The sequence below is a fragment of the Argopecten irradians genome, chromosome 3 (genome assembly GCF_041381155.1).
Source record: "Argopecten irradians isolate NY chromosome 3, Ai_NY, whole genome shotgun sequence".
Lineage (NCBI taxonomy): Eukaryota > Metazoa > Mollusca > Bivalvia > Pectinida > Pectinidae > Argopecten > Argopecten irradians.
The window spans coordinates 11,282,065-11,299,077 of record NC_091136.1 but is presented as its reverse complement, the minus strand read 5'-3'; the positions used below and the strand labels follow the sequence as shown (position 1 = coordinate 11,299,077).

The 17,013-nt window shown below is 35.8% G+C and overlaps 1 protein-coding gene across 1 annotated transcript; it reads right to left on the bottom strand.

Moving 5' to 3' along the window:
• Positions 1 to 1,238: 1,238 nt before the first annotated feature.
• On the bottom strand, positions 1,239 to 16,688 carry LOC138319469 (uncharacterized). Its single transcript, XM_069262625.1, has 9 exons — positions 16,110 to 16,688; positions 15,015 to 15,111; positions 14,372 to 14,533; positions 12,538 to 12,737; positions 5,106 to 5,202; positions 4,528 to 4,649; positions 2,663 to 2,759; positions 2,261 to 2,422; positions 1,239 to 1,599 (listed from the first exon to the last, which is right to left on the bottom strand). Exons 1-9 carry the CDS (start codon positions 16,158 to 16,160, stop codon positions 1,382 to 1,384), a joined length of 1,206 nt encoding a protein of 401 aa, XP_069118726.1. The 5' UTR covers positions 16,161 to 16,688; the 3' UTR covers positions 1,239 to 1,381.
• Positions 16,689 to 17,013: the final 325 nt, after the last annotated feature.

The window sequence follows — 17,013 nt, the reverse complement described above, 5'->3', positions numbered from 1 at the left end:
AGGCCATTCTCGAATCCTGACGTCACGGCTTTGTTTTTTGTCACCCCTTCAGAATCTGCCTTAATGAAGGATTTGTAGATATTGACTTTATCATGATATCTTAATGTTATTGTTGTTGATTGTTTCATCGATATACATGCATTAACAGATTACTTGATAATCTCAAAAAAATCATAAAATAATTGTTGTATTTAAAAAAGAGTCATTTAGGAAATAAATCAGAAAAAGGTTTGAAATTATATCTTTAGAGATAGCGTCTAATGCAAAAGTTAAACGAATCACCCCGAGTACAATAAAATTACTTGAATTATTTTTTTTAAATGACACCTTAAAATACATGTATGTTTTTGATAAATATGTTCATTACAAATTACCAACTTTTCTTATCCCGTATGATGTGTCCACTTTTGTTATTGACAGAATATTCATTGTCGAAAGGAGTAAACATTAAACCTGGCTTGTCTTCATACCTTTATAAAAATAGAATAAACAACCAAATTGATCAATAGATAAGGGGAGGTAACTCCCTGATACGAACAGACATATCAAAGGTTTAAAAACGTAGACATTTGCCAATAAATTTAAATCAATGACTACCAATTTCAATCTTAGGTATGTTTATTTGGTAATGTATTCTATGCATTTTTATCAAAACAATGCATGCCAAACAGTCAAGCCATCCAAATACGAAAACCAAAAGTTATTTTGATGGCTCTGGACCAAACGTGTAATCCTTGTCTCACATTGGTATTAGATCATAAGTAATCCTTAGGCAAAATACAACGGACGTATATTAAAACACGTGCTTGTGCACTTATGTTATTGCTGCACTGAAACGTAACAGTAATCTTTGATATTATTTCTTTGACCCCTAATCTTAGATATAAACAAAATCAGTGTATAATATATGTTTAGATAAGAAACAAAAACACAATTAAAACATCATTATGCATTCATCAAATAAAAAATTGAATTAACGTTCATTGGAAAATATTATTCAGATCTTTATATTGAACCGAGAAAGAAGAAGTGATCATTTTTGTTTTCATTATTATCTCAAATACACATCGTACAAAACATTTCGGTTCCTCTCATGCAACAAATAACGTTTGTATACAGTAATGTCCCGGAGTTGTAAAGGTTTATATCCAGCATGTACACAATATATATCGTAACACTCCAAAAATGGAAAGGTAGAGCAAGAAAACACACAAAAAACAGGAACTAAACCGTGAGCATGTACTTCAAAAGTCTGGCGTTTGATGAGACTATTTGATCGAAAGCTTAGACGATCCGAATAACCAGTTCACCAATTAATATGTTACTTTTCACCCGAACAATAAAAGTACACAATTTTAAATATACGATGATAAACCGACCACTAACGAAACATAATGACAGATTTTGTTACACGGATGAGTTTCCAGTTCAGTGCGTAATTCCCTTGGTACTTATACCGGCCATTGAGGTTAATTGGACTGCACCACCAGTACCACCAACCGCCACCATAATCATCGGCACAGTTACTGCCTGGACTCTGATCATTGTCGGCATCGGTCGTCGTGAAGAAGGAACCATCGGCTTCATCAATGTAATCTCCTAGTATGATTAATAAATTAGGATTTATTTACGTTTGATATGAAGTTGTTCAGTTATGGCCTGTATGACAAAAATTAATAAAATATATTACATCTTCATTGTAGAATTTCTTTTCCATCATTATGTGATGTGTTATTTTCATTATATGATGTGCTGTAATTTTCGTAGCTTTGAAAATTGCACACCATATAATGGGAAAAACATCCTAACATGATTACATACCGTATAAAGGACAGCTATAGAAAGACATCAATATTTTGTTTATATATTATTATTAGTTTAACGTCCTATTAAAAGCCAGTGTCATGTAAGGATGTGCCAGGATTGTTGGTTGAGAAAAGCCGGACGACCAAGAGAAAACCCACCGATCAGCGGTCAGTACCTGCCCCACATGGGATTCGAACTCGTGACCCAGAGGTGGATGACATGTAGTGTTATGTGGGGACATCTTAACCACTCGGCCATCGCAGCCCTTTTTTGTTTATATACTAAGGAGATTTAACAAACACAGTCTAGCCTAGATAATCTAATTCTTTCCGAGGAAGGGTGTTGATACATTTGTACATATTTGAACAATCTCTAGGTGTCGGGTTTGATTCCCCAAAACAAAGCAATCCATACCAAATGTGTATGTAGTAGTAGTTAAATTTGCCTGACTTACCTCTATCGCCCGAATATCCATTTAAAACAAGTTGGTACTTGTTAGCTTCCTCGGCAACCTGGAAATTCGAATACTGGGCATACCCGTTCGTACCGTCCACAAAATCCATGTTTATTCGTAAAACTCTAGGGGTTTTTGTAAGCAGATGGAGAAATTCGTTGCCTTTAAAAGGACAATATGCGATGAGATTTGGTTGAAATGTATTGTCAAAACATGTATTAAGCTCGCACATTGAAATTACTTTTTTACGTATTAAATCATTGTTTTAATTCTGTATTCATGTTCATTAAAATCAGAGTGTCTACATCATTAAAACATTTGTTAGATAGATTATCTTAATGGTAATAATTTGAATATAGCGTGCGGGATATCAGGTACACGTCAGGTGAGATTTCTACTTACCAACCCAGACATTTCCATACGGATCGCCAAACCCACGCTTATACTCATCCCATGTAAGTTGGAAATCCGTGAGTTCATTTATTCTTCTCTGCATTACCTGTTAAATGTATGACATAGCGTTGTAAAGATAATCTATTTTATACTTTAACAATGAACAATTATCTAATACTTTTCAATTAGCAGCAGATTTCTATGCAAGACAACTAAAACTCGTCAAATAATACAAAAAAGTTCATCTGAACTCCTTGTAAATTAATTTTATTTTAACAGTTTCGTTAAGGCTTGTAACAACAAAGTATACTGAAAAGCAAAGAGATCATTAACAGGTCTTATCCTACTCTTGAAAAAATCCATTTTGTCGATATCATGTTTAAAACTTGATATTTAATCATATTATTGCCTTGATATGGTGAAAGCAATATTGTAGCTGTTTTTAATCCAGAACTTGATTATCTGTTGTGTCAGACCTTGAACAGAGTACAACCAAAAGCATTTCTATGGAAGCAAAAGATAAACATTTATATCTTACTGTTATTTGTACTGATCCCATGTTTAGTATAATGTTCACAACGACTACACGAAGCATAAAAATCAATAAATAATGTTCAAATTTAGAAGTAAAGAGGTTTCAGTCTCGTTGAAGTCTCATAGATCAAAGAAATTTTGTGATTTTCAAAAAACGACTGCCTCTGATTGTAGCAATTCACCATATTAGGAACGTGGTGATATTTAGACTTTTGTTGTTTGTAGAATTTTTTATACACAAATTTTGTGAAATTATTTGGCCATTTTGAAAAAAGAGCGTTTCTCAAACATTGTAGAAAGGCGAAATTTCATCCTTTTTCACTTCGATTTTTTCGCTGGTGTGACGACATTTCGGCTATATCAAGTTTTTGTTATAACTCGTTTCAAAGATTCTTATGATATTAAAAAAACGTTAGTCATTACAATTTTTATGAAGCAATAAATCTGTCGAAAATTTGGGAAAATGGAGTATTTTCAACTTCACGTTTAGAAGTAACATATGCTGCTATTTTGGTTAAAAGATAATGGGTTGATCGTGTGATTCTATTATTGTTTTCAGAAAAAACGTTTGGTTTGTTACCTATCAGACAACTTATTTGGGACACATTACTTTAGCTTGCCATATGTATAGTCACAGCAGGAAAATTCATGTTAAATCTCACATAACGTCACTTAGTATAGCCTTGTATAACCTCATATTTCCAAAATCTTTATTAGAAATAGCGTTAGTCCTAAGAAAACATCTCAGCAGAGAAGATCCTTAAAGATGCTCCACCGCCGACAGAGCATAAATGATATTCATCACTTAATGAATAATTGGTGTTTAATCGTGTATATATATATGTCTAATTAACATAAAAAATAATATAAAATAATTTATTTTGCCTTTGGTGCATGAGCAATCAGTACTTCATTCCATATAGGATATAGTGCCATGGAATTTTTTCGGGATGCAATTAATTATTTTTCATATTTTTAAATTGAAGCTCAAACTTTTCAATGGTGGTAATGGTGTAAAGTAAGTAACTTTTTTAACTGAATAAAAATACTTAATCGTCTGCTCATGTTTTTGATAGTGAAAAAATAACGTTTGTCAGCGGTGGAGCATCTTTAACATTAGTTAAACACATCATGAGTCAGGTCGCAAATGATATAACAAAACGCATTGTCTACCTAATGAATTTCATTTTTGTGTTACCATGGTTACTCTTCTTTGATTTGTCTATTATAAAGAAGTGAACTGTAGTGAGAAAAGACTAGAAGAAACAAAACAACAAAAACTTTATATATCTTCTTTGACGTACGACATTATGTTAAGATCTAAAGGGCGCGCTACTTACATTCCAGGGCCCATCAGGCTCGTCCATGTCACAGAACACTGTGTGGGGTACACCATCAGGTCTCGTCACGTGATATGCACGTGAAGGATAACCGAGGGGAAGGTCAGAACATTCGCGCAGGACTACAAAAATGATGGTACATATCTAAATACCAAAAAAGACATACAATTTTTTTTTCGATAATCTTTATACGACTTCATGCTTTGAAAAATCAATCTATATTGTAATATCAGTATAGAACTTGGATGGGGGTACTTGAGCACTGTTATTTGCACTCAAGTTTGTGGCGTTGTGTAATTTTTTTTCCAATCTTTTGGTTATAAAAGATTAGGAATATACTAAATGGTATATGTAATACTATGAAACAAAATTCTTCTCTAGTATTGGCATTTAGTTAATAAATGCTATTATCGACAAACAAATTTAATGTTGTTGAATTATCTGTAAGTTATGCCGACCAAAACAGAGCAGAGAGAACCTGTGCATGTAGTATTATTTTCAACCAGCTAATTATGAAGGTATTATGTAATAAGAATTACACAAGTTCAAGAAAGTAACATACTCATGTACGACCTTACCTAGATTTTTATAAAAGTACATATCGGTCGCGGGCATGGCCACCGCGGTCCCTGACCCAACCAACTGTGAGTAGGTCTGACATTTTCTGTCTTCTGCCTGATAAAAATATGACATGCATACTTCACTAAGACACATTACTGCACAATGAATATTACTTTTAATCCCGCTCGTTGACTTGAGAAGATACATACTGTTATCTTCAGGTAGAATTTGGAACAATCTTTTGAATTCTTGCATTGAAGTGGGAACTGTAGCAACACAAGCTACATGGAGCAGCAGCAAGCCGAAATATTCCATTTGCGAATGAACGTAAGATCCCATGCTTTGTACGACTGGATATAATGTATGTATATTCAAATTGACAGCACGTAAGTTATTTCAGTCAAAAAAGAACAATATATCTGTAATTCTGGAATAACTGGTTCAAGCAACAGAAACCAATCATTCAGAGTGCTGATGACTGAGGCTGAACTTCAAGTCAAGGAACGACGTTATGTGAGTGCTGATGATTGAGGCTGAACTTCAAATCAAGGAAAGACCGCGTGAGAGTGCTGATGACTGAGGCTGGACTACAAGTCAAGTAACGACGGTGTGAGATTGCTGATGACTGAGGCTGAACTTCAAGTCAAGGAACGACAGTGTGTGAGTTCTGACGACTGAGGCTTAACTTCAAGCCAAAGAACGACGGTGTGTGGGGGCTGATGACTGAGGCTGAACTTCAAGTCAAGGAACGACGGTGTGTGAGTTCTGATGACTGAGGCTGAACTTCAAGTCAAGGAACGACGGTGTGTGAGTGCTGATGACTGAGGCTGAACTTCAAATCAAGGAACGACGGTGTGTGAGTGCTGATGACTGAGGCTGAACTTCAAATCAAGGAACGACGGTGTGTGAGTTTTGATGACTGAGGCTGAACTTCAAGTCAAGGAACGACGGTGTGAGAGTGCTGACGACTGAGGCTGAACTTCAAGTCAAGGAACGACGGTGTGAGAGTGCTGATGACTGAGGCTGAACTTCAAGTCAAGGAACGACGGTGTGTGAGTGCTGACGACTGAGGCTGAAATTCAAGTCAAGGAACGTCGGTGTGTGAGTGCTGATGACTGAGGCTGAACTTCAAGTCAAGGAACGACGGTGTGTGAGTTTTGATGACTGAGAGAATTTCAAATCAAGGAACGACGGTGAGTGAGTTTTGATGACTGAGGCTGAATTTCAAATTAAGGAACGACGGTGTGTGAGTTTTGATGACTGAGCTGAATTTCAAATCAAGGAACGACGGGTTGACTGAGGTGAATTTCAAATCAGTGACGGTGTGTGAGTTTTGATGATTGAGGTAAACTTCAAATCAAGGAACGACGGTGTGTGAGTGCTGATGACTGAGGCTGAACTTCAAATCAAGGAACGACGGTGTGTGAGTGCTGATGATTGAGGCTGAACTTCAAATCAAGGAACGACGGTGTGTGAGTTTTGATGATTGAGGCTGAACTTCAAGTTAAGGAACGACGGTATAAATGACCGCATACGACAGTACAGAATCTGCAACATAAGTCTGGAATGTTGTCAATAGATATCCATTACCCAGGAATCGTAAGTAATTTCTTTTTAGCAGTTTCAGAAAGTTAAAACACAACACTACACCACGCTACGCTGACTGGCGTCATGCATGCATAATGAATTGCTAACTGGATACATATGAATTTTAAGGATAAAAACGTCATTTACACATTAAAATTTCCAACAGAATGGTTTTAACAACATGCACACATTCTTCCCAAGACAATAAAAATTGCATAATAATTCAGATTGTATCTTTATATACAAAGACGAGTATATTTTTTTAAACTCTTCATATTCTTCAGAGATATCGGAATTTCTAAAAAGAGATCCTGGTTAAGATAACACATCCTACCCCGCAGAGATTTCCGCACTTCCCGTAAAGGTAAGATTTCGCTGTTGTACCCAGGGCAAGACAGTCTGCACGCGTAGAATATTTGGGGGGGGGGGGGGGGGGTTCAGATGAAGCAAAATAATCATTCAATATATATCTAGAGTGTAGGACAGGAATATCTCTACCCTCGGAGGAGGTTCACGACAGCCTAACCCTCGGCAAGTTAAGTGGTATGCTTGGGTTTGATCACGGAATAATAGATCAGTCTTGTCTTGCTTGAAAGCCTTTACACTGCCAGTATAGGACAAACGGTGTATAGCATTTTCAGCAGCAGGAGTTTGAAATGTGATTTTGGATCGTTTCAAAAAGGTTTTCATCTTTTGAAACAGGCAATCATAACTTAGTTAGGCCAGACTCGCACGCCATTACTCACGTTCCACACAATCCGTGCGTTCGTACCAGTTGTACTAAATTGATATGGCACCGCCAAATGGAATTTGGATTTTTCCATGATGGCGGCACCCATATGAAAAATACGCTCCGAATATGAAAGCCAAGAATTTTCGTTGTTAACAAATAAAATTGATATATGTAATTTTATTAGATATAAATAATCCCTGTCTTGTTTTCAACACAGACATTTTTCGATCACAAATAAAAAAATCTCGAGTCCACCATCTTGGATCCAAGTGGTACGCTTCTGAAAACGAACCACTTGTACCGGTACAGTTCTGCTGGTACGGCGCGTTCCATTTGAGATACAACAGATTCGTATCGATACAACTGGTACAAACCTGCAAAGGGAACGCAGGGTAAGTCGTTCGACTTATATACCTCTACAAAAATATTTAATATAAACAATACCTTTATAAAAAATCAATTCTGCATTTATACTGTAATTTTGAAACATATATATAAGAAATATCATTAAAGTATTTCTACTTAATCCAGTTAACGTTATGGAACATGTTTCAATGGCAATAATAAGGATATATTATTTTTCGATATAAGTTATTTACATTTACTCCAATATTTCTGTTTGTTTACTTTGAAATAGTCCCGTGTTTGTATCGTACGGCAGAAACTTCAAACTTGAAATAAGAAAACGCTATCTATTCATGCTTATTTTTGTGATTTTACTCGTAACAAGCCAGTGTTACCTTGCACTGTTTTAAACAGTACCCATAATTTTAAATAGTATGTTATCTCAATTTATGAAATAATCAAGGATTTATATTATAGTCATCGACGTCCTTATTAAGACTGATCAGAAAATCATTTTGATATCATCATCAAATTCAACTACATGTAACTATTTCATCTAAAGTTAGATTTGCTTGTTTGAAATGGAGTTAATGGAATATTTTGAAACTGAAAAATATCTATATCATCAAGATAGAATAGACATTTCGTTGCAAAAAACTCAAACCTAACGCATACATATATGTTGAATATACATAGATAAAGTATGTAGTAGGCTTACCTTGTGAAGCCGCGGACAAGTATGACGTAACAAGTCCACGAAACCCTTATACCACCACCGCGGGTATTTTAGTCGGGCACCAAGGAGAGGGGTAAATTTAGCAGCCAGATCTCGATTCGGACCTGGAACCTCTGAGCACTAGCCGAATGCTCTACCACTGAGCTACCTGGTCACCGATGATCGACCCAGTCCAATACTGCCACAGATGAACAAATCCACTATCGTACGATGTACATTTCCGTTCATCCGTCAAGTTAGGAAAACTAGCTATAAATCCTTCAATATGACTAGCTGTTTTGTAGCAGGTTTTAATTATACCTAGTGATACAGTCAACTTCTAGCATTGCATTTTGGGGTTGGTTTTTTCCCTTTACCTAAGCCGGTAGAACGGTGAACTAGTGAGACCGGGGTCGCGGGTTCGAGCCTGGCTGGTAGCATACATCTTTGGCCCTGTTACATGAACCTCCTACACAAAAATAAAACATGCTAATTATCAATATTTCCATTACGACGAATAACTTAAGTTCTTAAGTTTCTCAGAATAAATATGTTTATCTTTAAAACATTGAATCGACATCGCTTGGTACGGAGTGAATATTTGATGTCTAGTATTTTCCCAAAGTGTATTTGTTGTCTTTGATAATAACGATAAGCATGGTTGAACTGCTAGTAAGATGTATATATATATATATATGTAGATATACCCATGATTATTTGTTTCGAAATATTTCTCATGAAAGCGATACCCATTACCATATCAATCTACATGAAATTAAACAGAGCAAAACAGTCATATCTCTTGACGAATCGTGTTTGCACTGCAATTTAACTACCTTTGAGTATTTTCAGCCGATGCGCGTAAAAAAACTATCCTCCGATAAGTGATCGTATTCCTGGTTTCGATTCCTAAATAATAGATATGTTTAGCTATATACGTCGATGCACTGGTGATAAAAACCACAGAAAGACTCTTGGCATTTGAGTACACAATGATGTTAAACCTTTTACTGATGGAGACAAAAACTATGCGAATACAATTTCTCTCTACCAGCACACAAAAGTCATTGATGTGAATATTTATAACAGAAAAGAAAGCAAAAAATGTATATGCTTGTATATAGTCAACTGTGTAATATATCGCAACAGACTGTAGGCAGACACATATATACATAGAGAGTGAAAATTCCTGCTTTCTCATTGTTGCCGGCAGAGCGACATCTGGTTTAAAGGCATTTCCTCTTGGCTAACTACTGTTAAGGGTATTCTTTTAAATACCATATGTTTGCATCAATACACAGTTTGACCATTATATTATGGTTTTATATGTCCAGTTATCCTAGTTAATATGATTTAACCATTTTGAAAGCATGGAAGAAAATAAGCGATTTTACCTGGTTTTTTGAAAATCAGACATTTAAAACCGGAATAGCATTTTGTTTTATTTGTTAAAAAGTAAAAATATTATTGTTTTTTATTGTCAAAATCTAGACTGGTTCCCTTCCCTTAGTTCTCTGCTCTCCGCCAGGCTGCGCTACGCTCACTAGGGACCGGTAGCGGGTAACCATGATGATTTTTCTGATTGGTCAATCTACATATCCGGTTCACGGGCATCACTTTTTTGGACGTGGGAAACCCCTTTACGCACGAAGCGACGGATCTTCACGTAAAGAATAAATAATTTATTTGAACGATATATAAACAAAAGTAAATAAGGTCTTAAGTTTTGAAGCTATTTCGTGCTAACAGAGATTAAAGTGTTTATAGGAACGACGTTAATGACGTTATTTTCTCTTAACGGAAGTAGCCGTCTCCATGATGACATAGCATGCGCAGAAATGATGCGCACTACTCTGGAGTTGGAATTCTCACTCAAGATGGCTACTCGCTACCGGTCCTCAGTGAAGCGTACGCAAGGGAGGTAACTGAGGCGGGAACCAGTCTAGTCAAAATCGTAATCAAACCATTTAAATATTACTGAACTTTCGGAACACATTAAAGCTATTCTCCATTATTATATGACTGGTGTTTTTCTCTGTTTTGATTGGCCGATACATTTCTCAGAATCGATATCAACCTCGAAATCGGCGGCGAAAAGCACGCGAGGTTACTGTACTCAATCGAGATACCTCTCGCGAGTCCAGTAACCTGTGTCAAAAATAGATCGAGGGAAACTCCTTAGATGTGACGTCATAATCACTTTTGACGTCGAGTCGTACCCAAATATAGCGTAACGGGAGTTTCCTCATTCAATGACGTCAGATTAATCTATTGTGACGTCATTATACATAGTCGGCAACATATATGGCTGAAGGCAGCAAGTTTACTGCGATCAAAGGTGATCAACTGCAAACTTCAATTTATGGAAAACGTTCAAGAATGCCAGACGGGAAGTTGATGCAGCGATAAAATATTCCGTTTTTACTAGTATAAAATATTAGCGAGAAACAATTGGATATTTACCATATACATGTACTACATGTAAAAGATTAACTACTTTAAGTTTGTGAAAGGAACATTTGCAAATATCATCCTGTTTATTGTAGTTTAGTCTTTTTGAAGAACCGGGTTACTATCCTGTAAATGTCATATAATAAAACAGTTATAGACCTATTTTCAGGTGGATACGGCGAGTTATCCACCCTCGAAAATGATATGACCCTCGCTCGGCCCCCGGCCTCGAGATATATCACTTACTCGGATTGACAACTCACCTGAAAATTGGTCGATAATTGTATACTATCGCCTTTGCAGAATTTCAAATAATGATCTCAGGCTACGCCCTCGGTCATTATTTTTTCTACTACGGGCGATATAACACCATATAGACCTCAACAAAGGCCCATAAAGATATTTATGAGGTAGTTTGTGAGCATGATGTGAGTCAAGTGATGTGAGGACCAGTCTCTTTACAGTGATAATTACAATTCAGACAAAACAAGAAACAATGCGTTATATGATTAAAAACTTTAATTTACAATAAAAACACAATAAATTCTCAATAAATTAAAATTGCGCTCTTCCCATAAAGTTCACACTAGAGCTTGTAACCGAACTTAAAGTAAGCCTTGATCAAATTGAGCTCTGCCTCGCCACACCACGAAATCGGAAAACATATAAACATAATTGGCATCTTCCATAGTTTACATCAATCGAAAGTTATCCATGCGATTGTTTCAAGGAAACTATAATTTAGATAAACAACCCAAGCAAATGCCCCCTTCTGGAGCCCCTCAGCTTGTCTCACGTACATAGTACACGTGATCTGAGAATGACCACACATGAACAACTTATGATTAATCTCACTTTCATAGCAATATATTAAATTTCGATGTTCATTATCTACTCCTTAACCTCCGTATGAATTGGAACCAGAAAAGTTAAGCCACTAGTCTAACATTTGTCTTTATTTTCTATAATGTACAATATGTCGTGTACCACGGAGCACATGTACTATTTTTATGAAAACAAATGACCCGAGCGCCGTTATAGATAGTATCAAGATATGATCAATTATTAAACGTCTGTGATGTCATCAATAATCGCAATAATTTCAACAATTTTAAAGTTGATAATTTCGCTTCATTTGAGGTATTATAAATATCATTTGGAAAAAAATGACGTACATTTAGTAAATATATATTCATACACGGAAAAGCCAATTAATTTGTACAAAGTAAAAAGTACCACAACTGTTAGTAAAAATGAAATTGGTTGTCTCTACTATGTACTATGAATACGAAAACAGCCAATTTAATGGGAATAGTTCATAATAAAACATATACTATAAACCAGCTTAAGTTCGCGGCTTATTAATTTAGCGATTTCCATTTTAAAACAAGTTCGCGAAAGTTGATATTCGCGGATTTAAAATTTGCTTGAAATCAGTATCAATTATGTAAATTTCAGTTCGCGGAGATCAACTTTTGCGAAGATACATGTATTTGGATCGCAAAATTCGAAAAAAATAAATCGCACACGAAAGAAAGTCGGTTTACAGTAGTACATATAGCAGTTACCATCAACACACATGGCACTATCATAAACCTAGTTAGTGAATCATCATTTCAGATTTCTTAACGGACTTCTGGTTCCAAAACAGATCATAGCCCTGATCATTCTTATACCCGCCATTGAGGTTAATTGGACTGCACCACCCGTACCACCAACCGCCACCAAAATCATCGGCACAGTTACTGCCTGGACTCTGATCATTGTCAACATCGGTCGTAGTGAAGAAGGAACCATCGGCGCTACTGAATTTGTCAACTACAATGATAAGATATATATCGTTATTTCCGTATCACTACAATCATCACATCTCAAATCCTTTTTAGTACCAAACTGAAAGCATATTTTTAGTCCGCTATAACTCAATGGGTTACAAGCAATGTCAATGTGGAATCACTTGCTCTTTACATGTAATACTTACGCTGACCAGAGAATTCAATTATTTCGAACATTAAACAACTTCATTCCTTTAGACCTGCAGCTATTACCACATGGCTGCCCTGCAGGTAGGGCGTTAGAATTGTACCTGCTGTACCTATTGCATGATCGTAAAAGGCGACTGAATTTGGGATCTTATCTTTTCTCTTCTTCCTAACTGACTTTATCCTTCCTAATGCCTCCCTTGGCACCGCCTCACTTTTGGCATTGAGTTGAGCGTTTGCCCCTGTGAGGAAGGCTCTGGGTTCTGTCCCCTGGTCGAGACGCATCAAAGTATATAAAAATGGTAGTTCTTAGTTTCTGCTCCTGCTTAGCGCTCAGCATACAGGGAGTGGGACGACTGGTTCGCCCGTTGTCAGTATAATGTGACCGGGTGGGGTGTGTTGCTTGATGTCTTCGGCGGCATGCTTCAATGATATAGCACTATAAAAATGGCAACAGTTCCAATATACAAGAAGACACACCATGAATATACCGCAGTCTCCCAAAACACGCACCTCGCACAACATACATGTAACACACCGCATACATGGGAGGCCGTCCTTACATGACCATAGCTGTTAGTAGGGCGTTAATCAAACAAACAAACAAACAAACAAACTACTACATGGAAGTCCAGATTCATCTCTTGAAGATAACATTACAATATGTCAGAGCTCTCAACAATATATAACTGACTGTAATAGGTTTTAACCCCCTCCTTCCCCTCTTACGTTTCTTATTTATAAAATGAACTATTAAAAAAATGTTTCTTTTAAAAATATCATTCCGATGCCGACGACCGAAGAGAAACGTAATTAAGAAAGCAACAAAGTGACAGAAGAAAGAAACCAAGGCACTGGATGTGATGAACTATAAGTTAAGAAGCGTGACAAGAACAGCGATCAGTACAACTTCGGTCGTCAGCATCAGAAGTGATTACAAATACATATCAATAAATTAAGTAATTATATACATATGTTAAAACAAACTCTCTCTCTCTCTCTCTCTCTCTCTATGCTTTGGCATAAAATTAATTTAATTCTGTAGGGAGAGGGCTTCATATAAGTTGGGAAACTTGTGCCCAATCCCATTGTATATAAAATTACACATTAAAATATGTTTAAATAAAAAAGATATTGTTAATAACACAGAACTAATATGCATAAACTGATGATGTGTATGTAGCTATAGCATTTGATAAGAGCTCACGTTCAACTCAAAGCATGCTTCTCTAGGAAAATACATCACACAATGCAATACAAAGGCATTGCTAAGATTTTGCTCATGCGTCTACCTCCATAACAAAAGAACGATAGATATGTAGAGAGTGTCATTCATATAAAATCATTTCTAAAAATGTTGAAGGCAAAACAAACTGAAATTTGGGTTTCATTGCACTACCAACCATTTAAATTCGGCGGATATGTTATCTGACAAGTATGTCCACCCGATATATTGTAGGTAACTCTTACCTAAATCGCCTGAATAGTCCTGTACTACAAGTCGGTACTTTTGATCCTCGCCAGCGACCTTGAAAGTTGAATACTGGGCATACCCTTTGGACCCGTCAACGAATTCCAGTTCAATACGCAAGACTCTAGAGATGCTGGTAACCCGGTGAAGAAATTCATTACCTGGCAGAAAAAAAAAATCTTATCCAACTACAAACGTTCATCAATGTTTATAGTTACACATTGTTTGAAAACTTTTGATAATGCAGCATATCCAATCAATCAATTTTCTACGCAACTTTAAACGTTTGCACTATATTCACGCCATATTTTCTTTGTTATAAAGACGAATCGTCTATTATGCGGTGTTACCTAGAATTCACTATATGAATATTGTAATAGATTTGAATTGCTCATTTGATCCTAGCTACAGCACTTTAAGCAGTTCGGATTAAATTTTATTTCGTTTATTTGGATTTTATATTCAGGATTTCATTTGTCGATTGCAAAGTTAAGATAATTTATTCAAGATATCCTTGTTTGAATATTCAATTAATTTGGAAAAACCCGATTTCTGTTTAAAACAAAAAATTAAAAATCGTAATATTTTCTGATAAAATCTATCAATAAAATGGGCATCGCATTAAAGTTATCTTCAACTTACCAATCCAGAAATCCCCATGCAGATCACCAAAACCGCTCTTATACTCGTTCCAAGTGCGTTGAAAATCTACGAGAGCGCTGAATTTTCTCTGTATAACCTGTGTAGTCAATGTTCAATTAATGCAATATCAGGTTATATATGCTTATATAAGGATATGAAGATTGTGTTATAAACACGGTCTCTTTTAGTATATTTATCAATATTTATAACAGAAACTTAATTGATTTTAGGCGCGCAAATTAATTATATGTATATAACATGCGATAACAGCGTTATATGCAATTAAGAAGCATTCATGTACATTGTACATAAATATCAGCTGTTATATGGATATTTGTATAGACCTACGGTTATCTGCTCACGTTTGGATATTTAATTGCAATGGTTTATAAGATTAGGCTTCTGTCAAATCTAACTTTGTATCATTTTGTTTTACAAACGCAAAATAAAATGCAATATTTTGCAGAATAGATGTTTAAGTGGCATTGTTTCATTATCGCCTTGTAGCATCCGGTATTGAGTACAATACTATCAATCAATCTATCTCAATGATCTTATGTTCATTATTTGACGCTTCACTTCCAAATTTCTATTGTGTAATAGTAATAATGAGTTTAACACAATTTTGTTTTTCTGAGATGTTATAATCGGGTTGTTTGGCACATGCTAAATCCTGTACTGGTTCGAGAAATATAAATAATGCATTGTTTTGTTTGTCTGTTTCATTAATTAACGCCATATTAACGTCCTAAAAATATATGTAATACTTACATTGGTATGTCTAATGATTGTTGATGATTGGAACTATTTTCACACTAGGAACATTTATCTTACACTTGTTTTCAATGTTGAGATGTAATTCCTGTGGAAAGTATTTCTATGAACAAGAGAAAAATAGGTGTTCTGATGATTGAAAGAAAGTTAAGACATAGGAATGCATAAGAGTGATATGTTTCTTACTTTATACATTAACAATATCAATATTCAGTATCTAGGTAACGTCGTTTTCGCTATCCTCTCCTGACGTGAGTTTAAGTAATATTTACGGAGATTCTCCTGTAAACAGCGTGGAGAAAATATAGCCTTAAGACTTACAATCCAGGGCCCCTCAGCTGTCTCCGTGTTACAAAACAGTGTGTTAGGCATATCGTCTGCTGAAGCTACCGGGTATGCATCCGATGGATAAGTAGCTGGAAGGTCGGAGCAATTATGCAGAGCTAAAATAAAACAAACATTAGATATTTTTTATAAAATCGGCATAACATCTCTCTTTTCGATATGATAACACTTCATATTAACATATTTGTATAGTAATTGTGTTTCTTCCTTACCTGCAGTCTTGTAAAAGTATATTTCAGTCATAGATAGGTCCACGTTGGTCACAGAACCAATCAATTGTGAGAAGGTTTCACAGTTTTTGTCCACTTTTTTGTATAAAAAAGATTGACATTCTTCGGTTATACATGCGCTGCACATTCGAAATCAGTACGGATGCCTGTTGATGCAGTGAGTAAATACCCACTGCCCGACGGCGTAACAAGATTTAATCTTTGGAATGTATGACTTGAATTCAAAACTATGGCACTGCTGCTCACAACCAACAAAAACAAAACATAATATATGAATTTACAATGAAAATGATTTTCCATTCGTTCCCTTCTACTTTTTTGTAGTTAAAACAAATTATATCGGAGCCTCTTGATTTCCCTATACTGTCTACAGCGTCCCACACAGCTCCCACAAGGCATTCAACTGCCTATAAACAACGTTGATATAGGGTGTTCGACTTTCATTGATACATCTGAATAACTACATAATACAAACGTCAGCGACCTGAATAATTGATTAATGAATAAAAGATAATGCTCATCATCGTGATATTCATTGATCACACTAATGATAATTGCGTTCATATTACCTTTAATGCAATCAAAACACTGTTCAATTAATACATTTACACATTTTTCCACTCTTGTGTGTTCGTCGTCAAAAGCCTGTG